The sequence below is a fragment of the Vulpes vulpes genome, chromosome 12 (genome assembly GCF_048418805.1).
Source record: "Vulpes vulpes isolate BD-2025 chromosome 12, VulVul3, whole genome shotgun sequence".
Classification (NCBI taxonomy): domain Eukaryota; kingdom Metazoa; phylum Chordata; class Mammalia; order Carnivora; family Canidae; genus Vulpes; species Vulpes vulpes.
This window is the reverse complement of record NC_132791.1, coordinates 19,012,625-19,034,589: the sequence shown is the minus strand read 5'-3', so window position 1 is coordinate 19,034,589 and position 21,965 is coordinate 19,012,625. Positions and strand designations below refer to the sequence as shown.

Genomic DNA, 21,965 nt, shown 5'->3' with positions numbered 1-21,965 from the left:
GCCACCCAGGCGCCCCTGGATGCAAGGTTTCTTTTTGGGATAATAAGCATGTTCTAAAATTTAGGATAATAAGCATGTTCTAAAATTGATTATGGTGGACTGTATACTTCAAATGGTGAGTTGTTTGGTATGTGAATTATATCTTAATAAAATTGTTACCAAGGGGAAAAAAGTGCTTAGACTAGCCCAGGCACAAAGTAACTGTATATATGAGTGCTGGTTTTATTATTATTGATTTGATGGGGTATTGATCCCCCCTTGCACTGTTCACTGTGATCTGTGGGGCCTCACCAGATGCTGCTTCAAAGAGGTGCTTTTTCTGGAGTCACTTCTATACAGCCCAGGGATCCTTGCTGCCAGACAACCCCACAGTGCTGTTTCAGCCAGTTTTCTTACAACTGTTTCCAGATTACAGAATGTCCTAAGGGCACCCATGCCAATTAAAAAAAAAAAAAAAGCCCACCATCCCTGATGGTAAGGGCCACTCAAATTTTGTGAAATAATAAAATGCTATGGAATAGCTGAGTGGACACCTAAAGGTCACTTGCTCTGCTTCTTCAGGCAGATCTGATTTTAATTACCCCAGAGAGGCATCTTTATATCCTTTCCTTATAAATAAAAAAAAAAGTAAGAAAAAAAAAAGTGAGAGATATTTTCATTTATTCAAGAATCATCTGGAGATGGGTGGTGGCGATGGTTGAACAACACTGTGAAGGTGCTTCATCCCACTGAACTGTGTACTTATGGGTCAAAATGGTAAATTTCATTTTATACACATAACATTATTGTGTATTTTACCACAATAATATTGATAAGGAGAGGAGTCATTGCTACTAGCCCCATGGAAACCAGGAGGAGTCACCTGCAGAGTTTCATGTTGGACACAAAAAAGCACAAGTTGGTTTTGGGGGAAGATAAAGAGGGTGCTCACTGGGTCTCTGAGGGCAGCCCAAACCTGAGTGGAGCTCACCTGGAGTGCTGGGGTCAGAGGGTAAGGGCTGCTCTGCCCTCTGAGGTTCCGAGCTCAGTGGAGGATCTTCCCCTGGAGGTCCGTGGCCTGTTCCTTGGGCCTGCCTGTTGCCCCGAATATTGGACATCGTGTTTCTGAAAGGAAAACAGGAGCATGAGGCTGCCATCCTGCCCCCTTGTCATGCCCCAAGCAGTCTGCCAGGCTCCAGGAACCCTGCGAGATGCAGCCCAGAGCCACTCCCCACCCCCTCACTCTCTCCTTTTCATTTTCTCCCTGTACTTACCACCTACCACACACAATATTGCTAACCAACAATACAAGCCTGATTCCCCTGCTCCCAGCCCCACTGCTGGAGCATAAGTTCTGGTGAGTGTCGGGATGTTCCCCTGTTTTGTTCACTAAAATACTCTGAACACCTAGCACGGCGCCTGCAACATGGAGGGCACATAGAGTATACATGCTGAATGAATGCCAAACGGACTTGCCAAACTAACTTTCCTGAAACCTTCATCTGGTTTTATAACTAGTTAGTTCAGAAATCATCGGTGGCTCCCTACTTCTGCTGATGAAAGTTCCAAACCCTTCCTGGATTCTTTCCCCTTGCTTTCTTTGCTCACTCAGATCTGTTCTCCTTGAGGCCTTCATTCATCATCTCCTAGCCTCCAAGGAGTTTTACTGCACTTTGTCAATGGACTACCCTTTGACCAACTACTTATCTAGGCTGAACAGTGGAGTCATTTCTTCAAGAGCTGGGCGCTAACCTACTGCATGCCTGCTGGTACCTGGCACTGGGCCACACATGCCCAGAGTGTAGGCTCAATACATATTGGGTTTGCAGGAAGGAACTAGACAGTATCAATGGCTGGCCAAGGACCAGAGACCACAGAGAAATTCATAATGAGTTGGATGAAAGGAGAGTTTAACAGAGTTTATTTTCCCTTTGCAAACAGATAAAAGTAGACATATGCCAAAATTAATAAGGAGGAATAGAAAATGATTAAGGGAGTTCATTAGGTCAGTGTTTTTTCAAACTGCAGGTTGTGAATCATTGACCACTGTAAAATCAGTTTAGTATCATGACCAGCATTTATTTTATTTCATTTTTTAAATATTTATTTTAGAGAGAGAGAAAGGCAAAGAGAGATAGAAATGTATGCAAGCAGGAGGGGTAGAGGGAGAGGTAGAAAGAATCTCAAACAGACTCTGCATAAACATGGAGCCGAACATGGGGTTTGATCTTATGACCCTGAGATCATGACCTGAGTTGAAACCAAGAACGAACTTGGCTTAACCAACTGCACCACTCAGATGCCCTGTAACCGGCATTTAAAATATGGAATGGAAAATATTAGAATGCACCCCACTTAGAAAGGGTTAATATTTTGTAAGTTATATATATGTGTGTTCTGAGCCATAAAATAAAATGTACTTCTTACTGTGATGGTGGTCAACAGTCTGAAAAATAATACACTAAGAGGTCATTTACCTAAAAGGCAGCAACAGTATGGTCAAAAAAGAAAGGGATGTGAAGGTCTGTAGATTGGTGATGGAGTCCTGGTTTTGCTTCCCAAACACCTAGGTGCTAGATAAACATCAAACATGTCTCAAAAAATACTGAGCCGAATTCCCAGGAAAGGAAGGGTAATTCTTAGGGACTACACATGGAAAGGTGAACTTCAAGTGAGAAGATGAATGTGTAGATTAGACCACTCCTCCACAAATATTCACTCCTTTCCTACCACTTCCTCAGGAGCAGAGTGCTTCCTCTCTCAGCTTGGGCAGGGCAATGTGATTTGCTTTGTCCAAAAGGATGTTAGCAGATGTGATGTAAACATAGCCTTAAAATGTCCTTGCATATGGAGCTTGCCCCCTTGAAGAACATGCCTCAGGCAGCTGCTGGTCCACAGAAGATGAGAAATATGAAGAGCAGGCTTAGATCTTAGCAACAGCTTGGAGTCAAGACCAGGTGAACCTAGCCTATATCATCTGAATCCAGATGTGTGAGAAATAAATGTTTATTATACGACACTGAATTTTGAAATGTGTGTTTGTAGCATTATTGCTGTGAAAGTTGACTTAGGACACGAGTTTGTTCTGGGGTCAATCATTTGCTTTTTCATTGAGATATAACTAATGCATAACATATTCATTTCAGGTGTGCAATATATTTATTCATCATAGTGCAAAATGATCACCATGCTACTTCTAGTTAACATCCATCACCACACAGAGCTACTAGATTTTTTTTCTTCCGTGTGATCATGGATCAACTGTTGATACCAGAGACCTAGAACCTTGGTTGCAAGAGAAGAAAGAAAGCCAAGGTTTGGACCCAAACAAACTGCAGAGTTGAAACTGAAATTCTCACATACTGCTGGGAGTCCTGTGAAGGGATGAGTTAGGGATCAACACAAGGAAATTCTAGCTGAAGACTCCAGGTTCTTACAATACTTTGGTTTGGTTTTGGTATCAAGATAATATTGGCCTTCTAGAATGAATGGGGAAGTATTCCCTCTTCTTTTTTTAGGGGGAAGATTTTGTGAAGGGTTGGTATTAATTCTTCTTCACATGCCTGGTAGAATTCAGCAATGAAGTTAGCTGGTCCCAGGTTTTGGGGTTTTTTTTTGTTTTTGTTTTTGTAGGGGGTAGCTATTTTTATTATTAATTCAATCACTTTAAATGTTACAGGTCTATTCAGATTTTCTCTTTCTTCTTGAATCAGTTTTGGTAATTTGCGTCTTCCTAGGAATTTGTCCTTGTCGTCTATGTTATCTAAACTGTTGGCACAGAATTGTTCACAGTACCCTTTATAATCTTTTGGATTTCTGTAAGGCTGGTAGTAATGTTCCGACTTTTAAGCCTGACTTCAGCAATGTGAGTCTCATGTCTTTTCTTGTTCTGACTAGAGGGTTGTCCATTTTGTTGATCTTTTCAAAGAACCATTATTTGATCTGAAATTCATTTTTATTATTTTATTTTTATTTTTTTAAAGAGAAAAGATTTTGTTTATTCATGAGACACACACACACACACACACACACACACACAGAGGGGGGGGGGCAGAGACACAACACAGGCAGAGGGAGAAGCCAGCTCCATGCAGGGAGCCCGATGCAGGACTCGATCCCGGGACTCCAGGATCACGTCCTGGGCCTAAGGCAGTCGCTAAACTGCTGAGCCACCCAGGGATCCCCTGAAATTCATTTTTAAAACAAAATCCAGGGATCCCTGGGTGGCGCAGCGGTTTGGCGCCTGCCTTTGGCCCAGGGCGCGATCCTGGAGACCCGGGATCGAATCCCACATCGGGCTCCCGGTGCATGGAGCCCGCTTCTCCCTCTGCCTGTGTCTCTGCCTCTCTCTCTCTCTGTGACTATCATAAATAAATAAAAATTAAAAAAAAAAATAAAAAAATAAAACAAAATCCAGTTTTTTGGCATAGTTGGGTTCAGAGTAAGAAATAAGATTGTACTTTAATGCAAAATACAGCTGACTGATGGAAGGAAAAATGAATCTGTTAAATTAAGAAGACAGAAGAAATTAGAACTCAGCATTCCCAATACCTAACTTTGAAATTTGGTCTCTGGCTCCTTTGGCTTTGTTATTATTAAGATCCTACTGTATGAAGCCTCTGACTCCTTGCCTCATCACTTCCCCTTGCCAGTTCTTTCTTTCACCACTCACAAATAAAAGGGTAGCAGTCTTATTAAAAAGAAAATAGTGGTTATGAAGAACACTTTTTTTTAAAAGATTTTATTTATTTATTTATTTGATATATACAGAAAGAGTGAGAGAGAGAGCATGAGCAGGGGTGAGGAGTGGCAGAGGGAGAGGGAGAAACAGGCTCCTCTCAACCCCCCCAAGCAGGGAGCCTGATGTGAGGCTCAATCCCAGGACCCCGAGATCATGATCTGAGCTCCAGGCAGATGTTTAACCAACTGAGCCACCTAGGCGCCCCTGAAGAGCACTATTTGCTGAGTACCACTTTGTGCTGGTCCTGTGCCCAGTCCCATTCCATGTATCTCACAAATCACAGCTACATAATCAAAGAGAACTCAGGAACACATTCTTATATTAGAAGTGCTGGCTTGGTAGGGTGACCATCATTGTTGCCTCTGCTTCCTCTTGCCCAGGAAGCGTAGCCTCCCTAATGCCAGGGGCTCATAAGCAGCTATTTCTAAGGTAGGGGAGGGTATAGAAACCCCAACTCAATGGTAGCAAAGAGGCTCCTAAGCTCCAGCATACATCTCCTCTGGGGATGAGGTGCTCACTCACTGCTAACACAACCTAGCTGGCTACTACCCAGCCAAACTATTGCACAGGAAGAGGTGTCTGCATTTCATAAATTTATTGACCTTATGTGGAGCAGTCCATAGGTCATTTTCTGGGTAGGATTAGCTCCAGGTCTGAAAGGCCTGGTCAGTGTGGGGGAGTGGTCATAAAGACTTGCTCTGGAAAGATAACCTTGGGCAGGCCATTTATCCTCTCTGAGCCTGGGTTTCCTGATCTGCAGTGAGGATGAGGAATGGGTCCACAACACATAGTGACTGGGCCCTTCAATGGGCCAGGCACTAAGTTGATACTAGTCATTCAATTCATTTAATCCTCACAAGAGCCCAGAGAAGTGAGTACTATCACCTCAATCATACAGAGAGATGTCTGTATGGGATGCAGATACTCTGGGATGCAGAAAGGATAAGCAACCAAAGCTAAGTAAGTGGAGGGTGGCGGGGGCGGGACTGAGTGTCAGACCTGGACATCAGACTTTAAGGTCTAAGAACTTAACTGTTATGACACTACCTCACAGGTTTGTCCAGACAACTCAGTGATGGTGCAAAGTACCTAGCATGGTGCTCTGGAAGCACTCCTACCTCTTCCCCGGCGTATGAGCCAGGCTCATGGCAGAGCCCACAGCTAGCTCTAAGACCAGCCAGGGCCCAGGGTGTGGGAGACAAGAGCAACCTCAATCTTACTGGGCCTCTCAGCAGCCTAGGGCAAGTAGCCCACTTCTTGCACTTTTTCCTCACGTTTTCTATGGGTTATTACAAATGTCAGGAGGGAAGTAACCAACTGATCTTCTGAAACTTCTTCCTTTCTATCTCTGCATCTTCTCTCTTTGACTTTTGTTTGTGGCTTTCATCAGGCACATACCTGGCTTAAGCTTCATGAGACCACACTGGATACACCCTGGCTGGATGGCTAGATTTCTCAGCTTCTTCTCCCCTACAGCAGGTTCCCAACACACCCAGTTCCCTCCAACACCCCCTGAGGGAAGATCCCCTGCAGGGTACCCTCCCTGTCCACTCACCCTGGAGGGGCTCATCCATGCCCAACACCCCCTAAATCTCTCTCTGCAACTCAGATAACTCTCCTGAGTTCCAGGCCCCTCTCTCCAAATGCCTTGGGGGGCAGTTCTACCTCCAGCCAGTAGGCCACAGAGGACACTTATCATTTTTTCCCTAAAACCTGCTTGCTTCTCTTCTAGAAACAGCATCACCACCTTCCTAGTTTCCTGAGGGAACTCAAGCATGGAGGCTGACAGGGAAATGCTGTGTATGAGTTACAGAGAACCAGGGATCTCTAATCCAAGTCCAGGGAACAATGTAGTCTGCTTCTTTAGAGTTTCCAGTCTGTCTGAAATCCACATAGAAAATAAGCACTCCAACAGGATCAGTATTGGATACAGTTTGAATTCCCAAAAGCTTCCTTTTCTTCAGTTAGATTAACAATAGTAGTTGTAGACAATAGAAAGTACTTAGCATTGCCAAGTACAGTTCCAAAGCACTTTGCATGCATTAACCCATTTAACTTCCACACTAATCTTGTAGGGCAAGCACTATTGTATTTACTTTTCTAACAATTTAAATGAAGCACAGAGAAATCAAACAAGTTGCCAAGGGCACCATAGCCTATGACTGGCGGAGCTAGGACACAAGTCCAGGCAGTCTGCCTCTTAAATTCAGGCCATCTTGCTATCTTCTTATAAACTATCTAAAACCAATCCTACTGGTGGGAAATTGTATAAATAATAAATCATAAATAAAAAGTAGCTGAGATCTGATCAACACACAGTAAATCACACAGGTTAAAAGTAAATAAAAAAAGAAAAACAAAGCTAGAGGCATCACAAATCCAGGTTTCACGTCACGTTATAAAGTAATTAAAACAGTATAGTGCTTGCATAAAAATAGACATACAGATCAATGGAATAGAATAGAAAACCCAGGAAAAACCCACAATTATATGGTCAATCTTTCACAAAAGAGGAATGAATACACAATGGGAACAAGTCTCTTCAACAAATAGTGTTGGAAAAACTGTACAGCTACATGCCAAAGAATGAAACTGCATTAAAAACCTAAATGTGAGACCTGAAACCATAAAAATTCTCAAAGAGAGCACAGGCAGTAATTTCTCTTACATTGTCTGTGCAACATTTTTCTAAATATGCCTCCTGAGGCAAGGGAATTAAAGGTAAAATAAACTATTAGGACTTCATCAAGATGAAAAGCTTCTGGATGCCTGGGTGGATCAGTGGTTGAGCATCTGTCTTTGGCTCAGGGCATGATCCCAGGGTCCAGGATTGAGTCCTGCATCGGGCTCCCTGCGAGGAGCCTGCTTCTCCCTCTATGTCTCTGCCTCTCTCTCTGTGTCTCTCATGAATAAATAAATAAAATCTTTTAAAAAATGATGAAAAGCTTCTGCACAGTGAAGGAAACAATCAACAAAATTAAAAAACAACCCTACAGAAATGGGAGAAGATACTTGCAAATGACATAGCTGATAAAAGATTAGTATCTAAAATATATAAGGAACTGATACAACTCAACACTCTAAAACAAGATGATCCTATTAAAAATGTCAAAAGACACAAACAGACATTTCTTCAAAGAAGACATCCAGATGGCCAACAGACACATGAAAAGATGTTCATCATCACTCATCATCAGGGAAATGCAAATCAAAACTACAATGAAGTATCATCTCACACCTTTAAGAATGGCTAACCTAAAAAACACAAGAAACAAGGGGCAATGAGAATATAGAGAAAATGGAACCCTCTTGTACTGTTGGAGGGAATATAAACTCGTGTAGCCACTATATTCTCATAATGATACTACAGAGTATGTACCAAAAAAATACAGAAACACTAATTCAAAGGGATACATGCACTCCTAGGCTTACTTTAGCATTATATACAATAGCCAAATTACCAAAGCAGCCCGTGTCCATTGACAGATGAATGGCTAAAGAAGAATATTCCACACAATGGAATATTTTTCAACCATAAAAAGAGTGAAATCTTCTCATCTGCAACAATATAGATGGAGTTGGAGAGTGTAATGCTAAGTGAAATAAGTCATCAGAGAAAGACAAATACTATATGACTTCACTCAATATGTGGAATTTAAGGAACAAAACAAATGAGCAAAGGAAAAAAAAGGGAGAGAGACAAACCAAGGAACAGACTCTTAACTATAGAGAACATCCTGGTAGTTGCCAGAGGGGAGCTGACGGCAGGATAGATGAAATAGGTGATGGAGATTAAGGAGTACACTTATCATGATAAAAAATAAAATAAAATAAAATAAAACTTGTACAAAAATTTTTAAAAACTGGGTTGCATACAGTCACTTTGGGGAAAAAAGTAAATAATTTGATGTGTTTCACATATGAAGACACTTGTGATGCTATCATCATGTTACATTCAGTATGATCTCAGTTACATATATATGTATGTAGAAAACACGGAGGAAAAAGATATACCAAATGCTAAGAATGCTATCTGGGTGACAGGATCATGGGTAATTGAAAATCTATACCTTTCTAGATGTTTCTAATTTCCTACAAAGAATGTGTACTACTTTAAAACTCAGAACAACACAAGTAATATTTTAAAGAAATGATGTGATGAATTAAAAATGAAGCCCCTCTCCTCAGGCCCACCTCCCTGATCCCTGCAGGGGGATCACATCACATCGGATCATTGTAAGCTCCAAAGAAGGGGCTATATGTAGCTTGGCTAGCCCCTCAGTCCCATCACACTTACTGTATTTCAGTTCCAAGATGCTTGAGGGAAATATTCTGAAGGGCCAAGGGCATGGTAGGTACCGGCTGTAAGGCAGCCGCCACACCCACGAGCCCAGGGGGTGTTCGCACAGGGCCCAGGAAGTCGTCGGGCTCTGCTTCCTCTTGCTCTGGGGAACAAAGAGAAGGGCAGTCATCCCTCGGGTCACTGCACTTGGACACACTAGACACAAGTGCTACAGGCTCGGCTCCAGGTGGGAGTCGGTGGGCTGCCCAAGCACACCTTCCTTGTAGGTTAAGAGCAACCAAAGAGGCGGGCTTTTCATCAAGTGTTCTGGGAAAATGATGCCTCTTGCTGGGCAGGTCTCTTCCTGAAAACCCCATTAAAATATGCACAACTACAGATACTTCTACATCTGAGAATCCATCCTAAAAACACTCCTGGCACTGTCTAGCCTCAAACCGGAAATAACTCCCTCAACTGGAAGATCTGGAGAGAAGTTAAATAAATCACGATGCCATCAGAAAACAGAATATTACTCAGCTGTTTAAAACAACACTAATGAAGAATGCTTAAAAACAGAAGGAACAGGCGTGGGATATATATATATATAAATGAGTAAAAAAACTGGGGGTATAGCATGATCTCAACTGTATAGAAAAAGTCTCCCAGAAATACACTCTGTGTATGGACTGAAGTCAGAAGTGCATGGTGGGATCAGAAGCTGGACGTCCTCATTATTGCTCTGTGTTTTTTCCCAAACTGCCTACAGTAAACATGGGTTATTTTTGTATAAACAGAAAAATAATGCATACTCACCAAAAGTAGATGTTTGTTAAAAGATTTTAAAGCATGGAGGTTTTCAGGTCATAATGTGGAGTACCAAAAAGCAAATTAGGCTCTTTGTATTGTAGGATTTGAAATATGTTTAAATAAAAAGCAGGTGGGGGGTCATAATGCCATGTGAACACTGGCTGTTCTGGGTGACAATAATCTGGGTACTTTTTCTTCCACTTTTCTATGTTTTATTAATCTTCTGTTTAAACAATGATTCTTATACAGTAAGTGCTTCAAAGCATTTAGTGTCAAAGAACATTTCAAGGCTAAGGAAACGTTATTTGAGGTATAGGAGAGAGAGGAGGTGAATTATTTAGAAGTTGATTTTGAGTATTACAAAAAGCAGAACCGAATGAAAGCCACTTATCAGGTGGTAGGATCTGGATCAGACGGTCCCTGAGATGTGTAGGGCAGCTGATATACCTTCCATTCAAGCCCTCTTACTGAGGGTAAAAAATGTGAGAGAAGGGGGAATTTTATTTTTGCACTCCATCGCCAAATAGGGTGTGGGTACAAAAACATTAAATACAACGGGAGGGGCCAGGGGAGCTGTGCAATCTACTCACAAACACACTTTGCAATCAATATAATCAATTCCTAACAGGCTCTTTCACATCCGGCAGACTGGCCAGTACTTGGCAATGCCAAGTCATTCTCTTGAGCTCCTCTCTTCAGTTCACTCTCTCACCAAACCCTTTTGGCATCTGCCCAGAGGTTTCTGGGTGGAGCTGGAGAAAGGCGTAGGAAGCTTCTAGCTTAAAGAGCAGAGAGAAGTGCACACTTCAGGAAGACCCTGTGAGTGGAAGCTGGAGGGCAAGGCAGGCAAAGTGTGGGGGAGTTCTGGGAGATGGAGACACACCATGTCACCTCCACTCCAAAAAGACTTCCTGGAGGAGGGGCACTGGAGCAGGACCTAGAGGGCTGGAATGGATTTTGACTTGCCGAAGGAGCGAGGGAGGATCTTTCTGGGTGTATAAGTACAGGCAGCAGGAAGGGGTTCCAGACAGAGCCAAGGATGCCAGGAGGGACCAGAGACAAGGAGGCTAGGAAGGACAAGATGGGCAGGGGAGTGCTAAGAGGGGAGCTCATCTGGCTGGGCCCACAGGGCCCCCTGGGGGAGTCAACAGAAGCCCCCAAGGAATCTGGGCGACAGCTGTGGACTTGGAAGACCTGAAGCCAAGTCATGTTTCTGTTGGAAGGGTGCTGTGACCAGGCTGGAAATCACATTTTCTCTTCCAGCGTCAGGTTCTACATTTTTACAACGGGAATGATACTCTCCACCCTGTCTCCTTCAGAGGTAAAGTATCTGAACACATTTAGAAAACCATAAAGCTCCAGTCTGTGGACTTGCATCTTTCAATCCAGACTTTGAGCTGATTCAAAATAATTAAGGTCTTCCAGGGATCCCTGGGTGGCGCAGCGGTTTGGCGCCTGCCTTTGGCCTAGGGCGCGATCCTGGAGACCCGGGATCGAATCCCACGTCAGGCTCCCGGTGCATGGAGCCTGCTTCTCTCCCTCTGCCTGTGTCTCTGCCTCTCTCTCTCTCTCTCTGTGACTATAATAAATAAATAAAAATTTATAAAAAAAAAAAACAAAAAAAAACAAAAAAAAAAAAACAAAATAATTAAGGTCTTCTGGTGTAGCATACTTTAACCATTTCTATTCTCCCTCATTCAAAACAAAGACGTGTGCAATTTGTCTAAGAATTTAATGTCTTGGCGAGTACCTCCCCAGCTGCCTAGCTGTTTTTCTCTAACTTCCACCTGTGGCTGTAACCTTCCTCTGAGGTCACACCAGCTAAGTCCTGGGGATAAATGTCACCACCGGTTGCATTCATCAGTGAGGAAATGGCAGCTCAGAAGGTTTTTTGTGGCCAGGGTCACACAGCTGGCAGCAGAGTCATGCCCTCACAGTTCCTTGCTTCCGCGTGGCTTGTCAGAGCAGGCTTTGTGACAGGCAGATAGTTCCAAGAAGGGAGAAGCTGCCCAGAAAGGCACAAGCCCCCAGTGCAAGGAGGTGTTCAAGGATGGCGATGGTGATGATGCCACAGTGAAGGTCAGTACTTCCTGCAGGAAACAGTACTGATGACCCAAGCCTCTGGCGCGGGGGCCTCTGGGCCCCTCTCCAGCCTGGAGAAACACCCTCAGCGAGGAGACCACACCAAGAATTTCTAGCAGTGTTTATCTGTCATTCTCTCTTTGTCTGAGCGGCATAGGCTGCTCTATCACCAGTAGGAAGTCGTTGCCCAACGACAAAGGCCAGGGCCAGCAGGCTACTTCCTTGGAGGGCCCTGGACGTGGCAGTTGCTTCCTCAGCATGACGGGGTTGTGAGCCTGCAGACAACCGTTTGCTCTGTGACCTTTAACAGGTCCCTTGTCCTCTTCGAGCCTCTGTTTCCTCTTCTGTAAGATGTGAACAACACTACCTGGTAACATTGAGATGAGGATCCAATAACGTGTAAAGTGTCGGGACCACGTAAGCGGTATGCATCTTTTTGTGATAATATCTACCTACACAAGTGCTATTTTGTGTTAATTGTTGTCCTACTTTGGCAACATATAAATTATAAATTGGCTTGCCCTTAATCGTTCTCAGCTCTTTTGGAGACCAGCATTTAGGTAAAGCATGGAATAAAGGTGTAAATGCTTAAAAGCTGTAGAGAGGGGAACGTGCCTGGTGGATTGCTCAATGGCAGTGATAGGACACTTTTTACCAGATGAAGCATCTGTGACTCAAAGTCAGATGTGAGTCAGTTGGTTTTCACTGCTCTGGGAGTAGGCTCTGCTTCCCCCCAGGAAGGGTGGAGACTGGAGGTGGGGTAACCCGCTCCAGACAGCAGCTCCAGGGTCTCTCAGCTTGAGTACAACTCTAGATACATCTTTCTGGGTGGGCTGGGGAAGGTTTCACAGTGACCTCGTGGGGGAGGGTGAAGGCTTGCTGTGGGAGCAGAGAGGCTTTAAGAGAAGCCCACATCCCAGCTTCCTGTGTCTCCCACCAGTGTCCCCCTTGGGAAACTGGTCCTCTCTCCCCACGCTCCCAGCAGGAGCTGGCCCAGAAGCACACTATTAAGTGTGCTAAATCAGAACTACAGAATTCCAGAACTTGGAAAGAGTTCAGCACAGAAGAACCCTGTGGGATCCCAAAGTTCTTTCAGTTCCTATTTCAGTTTCAGATATACAAGAATTCTGTTACCAGGACAGTTTCTTGTTGCTTCTAATCTGAGGCTGATCTCCAGCAATAGTGCTGACCTCAGGCTGCAGTTTTGCATGCAGCCAGGGTTGTCTAGCTCTCTGGCAGATGGGGAATGGAGGGTAGAAAGGAAGTAGGGAAGTGCAAACAAACCCTTCCCCAAAGACAGCCCTTACAAGCATGAAACACCCAGAAGGTTCTTGGAGGAAATGAGTGATAAGTATTATTAACAATCAAAAACCAGTAGGTATTTTAAGAGTGGTACTGTACACGTACACATGTAACAACATTATTAGGACAGCTACTATGCATTGAGCAATTACTATATGCCTGGCATTAGGCTAAGGGTTTTATATTCCCTTTCTAATTTAATAATAAAATCCAGTGCATTCACTCACAAATATCCAGTATGTTAGGCAGGGCACCTGGTACTGGGGACACAAGTGACAAAGACATGGCCTCCACCCCTGAGGGCAGAGACTGACAAGGATGCTATAATGAGAACATGCGATAGGCCCTGCTAGAACCATGTGAACAAAGGGCTGAGGGCTTATACAGAGTCCAGCGGGCAGAGTGCTGGGAGGCTTCCAAGGGGAGGTTGGCAAGAGCAGAAGGCAACACTGAAGTGTGGCTATAAAGAATAAGCAGGAACTTGCCAGAGAGACTTGGCTCTGGTGCTGCTGAAGCTCGCAGCAAGAGGCAGCCACTGAGGGTGCAGACAGAGGTAAGGCGAGGGAGGAAGAGCCCTGAGCACTGGGCTAAAAAGCTGGGCCTGGGACATTGCAAAGGGTGGTGGTGGTGGTGGGGTAGACCATGCAAGAGGATGAGGTCCAGTGCTCACTTTAGAAAGCCCACTTGGGGGATGCCTGGGTGGCTCAGCAGTTGAGCGTCTGCCTTCAGCTCAGGTCGTGATCTCAGGGTCCTGGGATCGAGTCCCTCACTGGGCTCCCTGCATGGAGCCTGCTTTTCCCTCTGCCTGTGTCTCTGCCTCTCTCTGTGTGTCTCATGAATAAATAAATAAAATCTTAAAAAAAAAAAAGAAAAAAAAAAAAAGCCCCCTCGGGCTGCAGTGGGGCAGATGCGTCCGAGGTCGCAGGATGGGACACAGGACAGGGGCGAGAAGCCTGCTGGGGTTTTCCAGTGAGGATCTAGGGCCTGACCCAAGGCAATGACCGTGAGCAGAGGCCACTGTGGGGCAGAGGCTGGGGGCAGACATGGCCAGTGTGGTGACTGAGCGGCTTGGCTCACCGAGACTGCTGAAGGGGTGAGGGCAGCTCCCTGTTACTAGAGCAACTGGGTAAACAAGGGTAGAGTAAGTGGGGGGGGCGGGCTGGGGGAGCAGAGGGTCAAGGGCAGGTGAGCTCAGTATGGCACATGCAAAACATCCAGGTCCGGAGGTCCAGAGCCACCTGGCCATAAGTCATGCTCTCGCCTATTCGGCCTCCCTGCCACCCAGGGATAAGGGTCTGAGCCACACTGCATCACTGAGCTGTGACAAGGCTCCAGGCTCTTACAGGGGCAGCTGGGATTGGTCTGCCCCATCCTCCACCTGCTAACCGTATTGCCAGTCGTGCCGTGGCGTGGGGATTGCAGGGGATGATCTCTAGGACTCCTCCACGCTGGAGATGTCCTAGGATTTGAGATCAAGAAACTTCCTTTGCAGGCCACATGTGAGTGATGGTTTCTGCCTTACGGAAATACTACGGACACAATCACTGATCCCCGACTCGCAGCACAAAAGCATGCGTGTCAGAAGCAGCAACAATCACTGCTCACCAACCTGCCTCACAGCAACCCTGCTCAAGTTTCATTTCTCCAGACCTTCCCATAATAGTCATCAAAATAGCAGCTGCTGTTTCCTGAGCTCTGATGATGTGCAGGCATTGTCCCAACCACTTAAGGTGTATGGATTCATTTAATCCTCATAATAACCATGAAGAGTAGGTCTAACTTATCAAGCTCATTTTATACGGAAGGAAACTGGAGCTCAGAAAAATTAAGCAACTTGCTTAAGACCACACAGGATTAGGATCTAAACCCAGACGTCCTAGCCTCGGAGCCCCTATTCCTGCCCTCCATCCTACATGGTATCCTAACTGATACTGACTCCTATCTCTGGCAGTTTGCTTCCTTAGCACAGGCTCCTCCCCACTCACCCCAAATGGGAGGGGAGAGGCTGGGTCACTGAGAGCCCTGAGGGTGTGGGCAGGAGGCAAACCCATTGGGTACCTAGCTCGAGGCGCAGGGCGGGCCCATTCCCAGCCAGGGCAGCATCGGGGGCGGCGGGAGGTGCAGGCGGGCTGTTGTAGAACTCCCAGCGCTTCATCTGCAGCTGCTGCAGCCAGTATAGCATCACTTGCTTGGTGGCGGCCTAAGAAGCACAAGGGTTAATTGGTATGGCCCTGTGTCCTCAGGGTGGCACTGGGTGTAGAATGTGGGAAGCTCATGGGAGGCTTGGTAATTCTCTCCCTCCCAGAAAAAAAGTTGTCATTGCAGATGGGTTCCCACCTCTGAAACACCACCTATTTCTTGGCCACAGAAGATAAGCAGGTTCCAGTCCCAAACTCTCAGGTTCCTTAAACTTTCTGGGTCTCAGTTTTCTCATCTGGGCTGCGATGATGACAGCACTCCTGTCACAGGGCAGTTACGAGGATGTGATGAGGTAAGGGAAGTGAAGCGCCCAGCACAGTAGCTGACACACTCCAAGTGATCAAAATGTGCTCCCTGGACAAGGGCATTTGGTGGTGGTAAGAGACAGGGAGAGAGCTTGGAAATTCTGGCATGCGTGGGGCCCTGGAACCATCACCATCTCCCTGTGCGACAATGCAATGTTTTTTAACTGTCTGTGTTCCGTAAGAAACATATACTATTGAAATGACCAAAAATATATTTTTCATATGTATTTGATCATTGTCCATGGTTTCTGGCTCACGGCTCCTAAATCCCTTGGAATTTCCTGGGATAAGGGTGAAAAAAATGACTTTTGTTGTTTTAATACGGTAACTCTCGGAAAGCCCTTAGGTGACCCAATGATGGGGGGCTGATTGCCAGGAGAACCAATACTGTGATTATAGGCTAGGACTTTTCAGTTCCACGCCTGCCCTCTCAGGAGGAGAGAGTGGTAAACTACTTAGTAATCATGACTAGGTAATGAAGTCTCCATAAAACCCCAAAGGACTGGCTTTGGAGAGCTTCTGGGTTGGTGAAAACAGAGATGTGGAGAGAGTGGCACACACCTGGAGAGGTTGTGGAAGTTCCTGCCCCTTCCCCATACTTTGCTCTGTGCATCTCTTCATCTGGCTGTTGATTGGTTTCCTTCATCATATCCTTTAGTAAACTGGTAAGTTTATTTTTTTTAATTTTTATTTATTTATTTATTTATTTATTTATTTATTTATTTATTTATTTATTTATTTATGATAGTCACACAGAGAGAGAGAGAGGCAGAGACACAGGCAGAGGGAGAAGCAGGCTCCATACACCGGGAGCCCGATGTGGGATTTGATCCCGGGTCTCCAGGATCACGCCCTGGGCCAAAGGCAGGTGCTAAACTGCTGCGCCACCCAGGGATCCCCTAAACTGGTAAGTTTAAGTGTTTCTCTGAGTTCTGGGAGCCACTCTAGCAAACTAATGGAACCTGAGGGGAGGTCATTGGAAACTCCAATCTGTAGCTGGCTGTCATGTACACAAGTGACAGCCTGGGGCTTGTGACTGGCATCTGAAGGTATGGGGTCAGTCTTCTAGAACTGAGCCCTTAACCTGTGGGATCTGATGCTGTCTTTGGATAGACAGTGTTAGAATTGATTTGGGAGTGCCTGGCTGGCTCAGTTCGTAGAGCATGCAACACTTGATCTCAGGGTTGTGAGTTTGAGCCCCACATTGAGTATGGAGCCGACTTAGAGAGAGAGAGAGAGAGAGAGAGAGAGAGAGAGAGAGAGAACTGAGTTGAATTCTCAGGCACCGCTGGTATCTGAGAATTGCTTGGTGTTGGGGAGGTAGGGTGGGGGGCACCCTCCATGCTCCACATTGGAACTGGGTCCAGAAATCCTAAAAGATTGACTTTTTAATGAAATGGAGAGAATCTCTCCTTTGTTTTGGGGATGCATCGAAATCATGAATATGACTGGGGACGGGAAAGCCATATGCACATAGTAACAACACAGTGGCACCTCCAGGTACCCCAAACAAGGCAATGGTTGATGGGGATCATTAGTCTCCCAGCCTTGGATGATCCAAATATCTATTTTCACATCTATTATGTTGTTGGATCCTCCAGGAGGGAGGCAGTGCAGGCGTGATCAGCCCTTCTGTGGATAGAGAACTGAAGTTCTCAGGCAGGCAGTGACGGAGCTGGTCCCAGAACCTAGGTCTCCTCCGGCTCACCAGAGCTTTTTGGTAAATATGGCCAGGAGACTGTGGCTTGCATAGAGAAGGCCTGGGGTCAGCTGCGCCAAGGAAGCCCGGCAGCTCACTGGGAGTGGATAGTGAGCCTCACAGAGCTGCCTACAAGCCATGTGAGCACAGCAGCAGGCAGCAGGCTGTGGGCAACCAAAGACTCCTCATTCTAACTAGTCCACAGGTAAGGTGTGCACGAGGCTGGGGGCTCCATGAAAGAGGCCCTCGGCCTGTCAGGGAGCTACCACATAAGATAAAATGATGCCCACCAGTCTTCTCTTTCTTTTTTTTTTTTTTTTAATTTTTTATTTATTTATGATAGTCACAGAGAGAGAGAGAGAGAGAGAGAGAGAGAGAGGCAGAGACACAGGCAGAGGGAGAAGCAGGCTCCATGCACCGGGAACCTGATGTGGGATTCGATCCGGGGTCTCCAGGATCGTGCCCTGGGCCAAAGGCCGGCGCCAAACCGCTGCGCCACCCAGGGATCCCCAGACTTCTCTTTCTATACACTCTCCCTGAGAGACCTCAGCACCTCCAGGGCTTCACCATGACCCTGTGCTGACAAGCTCTGGCCCATACCCAAATATCCAATTTTATTAATTAGCAGGAGCACCTACTATATATGTCATGGTCTCGTCCTCTCGGAACTTAAGAGTCTACTGACAGCCACCCCATCCTGAGCTCCTCCTGTCATGACTGGGCCAACTGGACAGTCAGCCATCCCTGACTCCTCCCTTGCATTCCCCCTCATCACATCCCGGGTCACCCCCATTTGTCTTCCTCCCCCTGTCACAGCTCTAGCTCAATGACCATTCTCTACCGATCACCTCCTGATGGACTTGCTGACCAGCAGCCTTGCCTTCTAATTTTTTCTCTAGTCAACAGCTGCACTGAGCCTTCTAAACATTCTAATCTCAAAGGCTTTCTTGCTTTAAGCTCTTTGACAATTTCCCACAGCCCACAGGACAAAGTCCAAGCTCCCAGGCCTAACTCACAAATGCCCCATGCTTGGGCCTCCGTTCTCCCACTCCATCTTTTGGGCCCGTCTGTACCCCAGGCTCCTGTGATTTGCCAGGACACTCTGGACTGTATCATGTTTCCTGTCTTTGCTCACGGAACACCCATGGCCAGGAATAACCCTTCTCCCTCCTGTCTGCTCATAGAAAACCAAATCCCTTTTTTGGGCCTCAGGTGTCATCTCCTCCTCTGTTGTTTCCTCCTGGGCGGACCCTTCCACTCAGCAGAAGCGACCCCTCCTGTCACACTTTTCTGGTACAGACTTATCAGAATGTCTCTACAGAACACTGCACTGTGTGTGCCAGTCTCCCTCTCCTTCCCTCATCAGACCTTACTCAAGCTGTTTGAGAACCAGGCAGCACGTCTGATCTGGCTCCACGCCCCAGTGCTTAGCACAGAGCCAGGCACAGACATAGATCAATTGAACAGTTAAAGACATGTGTTGGAGACCCTGTAAGATAACGCTCAGCCTGTGGGAGGGAACGCATGACCCATAAACCACATGACCTCCCAAATGCGTGCCTTCCCGGGCCTGGAATTCCAGGTTTGCGTTATTTTATCTGATTTCCCCAGCCAGGTCACCAATCAGGCCCAGCCATTAAAGGGGAACGGAAACTGTGGGCTACATCCAGGGGCTCGATGGATGCCCAGTTGGCTGGAAGCCAGGATGGAAGGGCAGGAAGACGGAGTGGTGTCCGGGAGGCTGTCTCCTGGCACATTCTTCTTTGATGAGTGTGAATCCTGGAACCCTCAGCTCAGATGTGTCTTTCCGCTCAAGTTCTGGGGCACCTCTTCCTAACGTGAACATTACGACCTATTATTATCATCATTTGGGTTCATTAAACAAGAATTGATTGAGCACCCACGAGGTGTTGGGCTGCATCTAGACACTGGGATTAATTCAACAATTTGTAGGTGCCAGATGCTTACATACCTTGTTTTAAATCTCACAAACTACCTAGATTCTGAGAGGTTAAGTAACTTGCCCGGGTGACAAAGCTACTAAGTACCTGATGGAGAATCTGAATCCAAGCCTGTCTGATTTCAAAGCATGTGGCTTTCCCACTGTTTCAGGCTTTCTCAGTTCAAGGTGATAATAAAATAAAACCTACTGACGGCAAAACACGTTTAGTCATGCCTCTGCGAACATTTTAGGCTGATCCGAGAAACCTAAGTATTTTGTCTCCCAATCCCCGCCAACATTTGCTCAGCATTCACTCCCCTTGGCCAAAATATCAAGAAGAGTGATTCAGAATCCGGGCCAGGAGCGGATTACACAGCTCATATCCTGACTCTCTTTCAGCCCCAAGTAAGAAAGTTAAGGTAACTGCATTGTTAAGGCACAACAAAAAGTAAATGTCTCGAGACACAACTGAGGAAGTAAGAAGACTTAGGGATTCCAAGTGTGGTCTACACCGCTCCGGACACGCATGATCCCTAGCTGGTCACTTCGTTTCTCTAAGACTCAGTTTATAAATCCTAGTGTGGGTGCATCACCCCGCCTTTGCGGTGGGCGCCCAATGAGGAAGTGGGTGTGAATGCGTTTTGGAGTCCACTAAACCGTGGGCGCCCAGGGTTCACTGGAAGAGATCAGAGTCTGTAATTCTTGTTCCAATGAAGTTACTGTGACCACCCACACGTGCCCAGCCGTGCCCTGGGAACCCATCCTGGCTGAAAACGAGGGGGGAAACTGCCCCATTTACCTTCAGGGTAATAATCCGGTTGGCAGTCTTGATTTCAAAAGTCCCCTCCTCGGCGTCCGCCTTGCAGTCGAAGACCGCAGTGGAGAGGTCGATGCTGTCCAAGGGATTGGCATCCTGCGCGGTCCGTGAGTAATACAGGTGACATTTCTTCTCGTCGTAGAAGAACCAGCGGGATTTCCAGCCCCGAATGGGACCTTTGCCGCCAAATTTACTTAAATAGCCACAGAGTTTCTTGGGGGCCGCCCCCGACTCCTCCGGAGGCGGCACCTCGGCGCTCCTGGCCGAGCCGGCAGGCTCTGCGAACCTGGGGACGGAGGAGCTAGACTCCGCGGGGTCCTCCTGGGCGCCCTCCATTCCGACTGAGGCTCGGCTGCCGGCGCGGGCCCAACCTGGGCGACTCCGGGGGTGCTCCCAAGAGGGAGAAATCTGGGCGGGGGCGGGGCCGGCGGCGACCCGCCCCCCGGAGACGGCAGGAATGCGGACGGCGGCGGCCAGCGCGCCTTCCACGGAGAGTCCAGGTGGGGCGGCTGGCCACGCCCCTCCCGACCGCAAGGCGGCCAGGCCACGCCCTCGCCACGCCTAACCACGCCTCCTTCCCCGCACCGCCCATCCCGCCTACTTCCGGCTTTTACTCCGCGCCGGTCAGCCATCTTTAGTGAGGGCACCTGCGGACCGTGAGAGCGCCCTCAGGTTGAAGGCGTGGTGTCCCTGAGCTACGTTAACTGGCGGCAGAGAAGCGAGAAGAGACACTTGTCTCTGACTAGGCTGCCTTGCTACCTCGCGTAATAATGTACAAGGACAGTTCATTTTGCGCCTGAAGGGCCGTCTGCTTTTACAGTCCAGGTGAAGTGCAGGTTACCCTCGAACGGCGCATTCCGCGGCCATTGGCTGAGAGGGACGCCGGGTGGATGACGCAACTTCCGGCGCCGCTCGGGGCGCTAGCGAGTCCCGGGTCTCTGCAGGCTTCTATCCTGGGGGCTCGTTCAGCTTGCTGAGTGAGGACTTTACGCTGAGTGCAACGGCCTCAACTGCACCTGCTCCGGTTCCTACTCGCCTCCCTCCCGCCCAAGTCACGATAGGTAGGGCGCCCAGGCCCGGCTGCAGCTAAATGATGACGCTAAAATCCTACATAAAATATTTGCAAACCGGTTCTGGTGTTTCACCAAAGAATTACATACTGCACCTGGAAGGGGCTATTTTAGAGATGCAGGCATATTTGAATAACAAGAGAAAAAGAAATTACATCTGTAGTGCCAAAGATACGGTCGTCTTAATATTTTCTGAAAAGGTATTTGATTAAAAAGATATTTTCTAAAAAGGTATTTGATCAAATTCACCATCCATTTCTGGAGTTTTAAAAGACGTCTTGATTATTATGGAAGTATAGTTGACACACAATGTTTCAAAATTTCTTAATAAGGGATCCCTGGGTGGCGCAGCGGTTTGGTGCCTGCCTTTGGCCCAGGGTGTGATCCTGGAGACTCGGGATCAAATCCCACGTCGGGCTCCCGGTGCATGGAGCCTGCTTCTCCCTCTGCCTATGTCTCTGCCTCTGCCTCTCTCTCTCTCTGTGACTATCATAAATAAATAAAAATTAAAAAAAAAAACAAAATTTCTTAATAAAACAAATAGCACATCTTGTTTAGATTTTCTAGCTAACTAATGGTAGATATTTGCAATAATAATAATTTCAAATATACGACTTAAATTTGAAAAACTCAGGAGTTTTCCCACTAATAGTTCAGGATCTAATCCAGGATTCCACGTTTGGTCATCATGTTCCCTTAGTCTCCTCTGAGCTATGACGTATTTCAGCTTTTCCTTTATT

The 21,965-nt window shown here is 46.6% G+C and overlaps 1 protein-coding gene across 4 annotated transcripts in view; it reads right to left on the bottom strand.

Moving 5' to 3' along the window:
- Positions 1-20,713, bottom strand: part of TBC1D2 (TBC1 domain family member 2) — a 51,677-nt gene extending 30,964 nt beyond the window's left edge. The window contains exons 1-4 of one of the 4 annotated variants that reach the window (XM_026013248.2): positions 20,138-20,699; positions 15,252-15,393; positions 9,018-9,165; positions 971-1,104 (exon numbers count right to left, since the gene is read on the bottom strand). In XM_026013248.2, the coding sequence (XP_025869033.2) occupies positions 971-1,104; positions 9,018-9,165; positions 15,252-15,393; positions 20,138-20,491 (778 nt within the window). In that variant the 5' untranslated portion in view covers positions 20,492-20,699. Of the gene's footprint in view, positions 1-970; positions 1,105-9,017; positions 9,166-15,251; positions 15,394-20,137 lie in introns of all 4 variants that reach the window. The other 3 variants (XM_026013249.2, XM_072727870.1, XM_026013250.2) reach the window with 3 other exon arrangements.
- Positions 20,714-21,965: the final 1,252 nt, after the last annotated feature.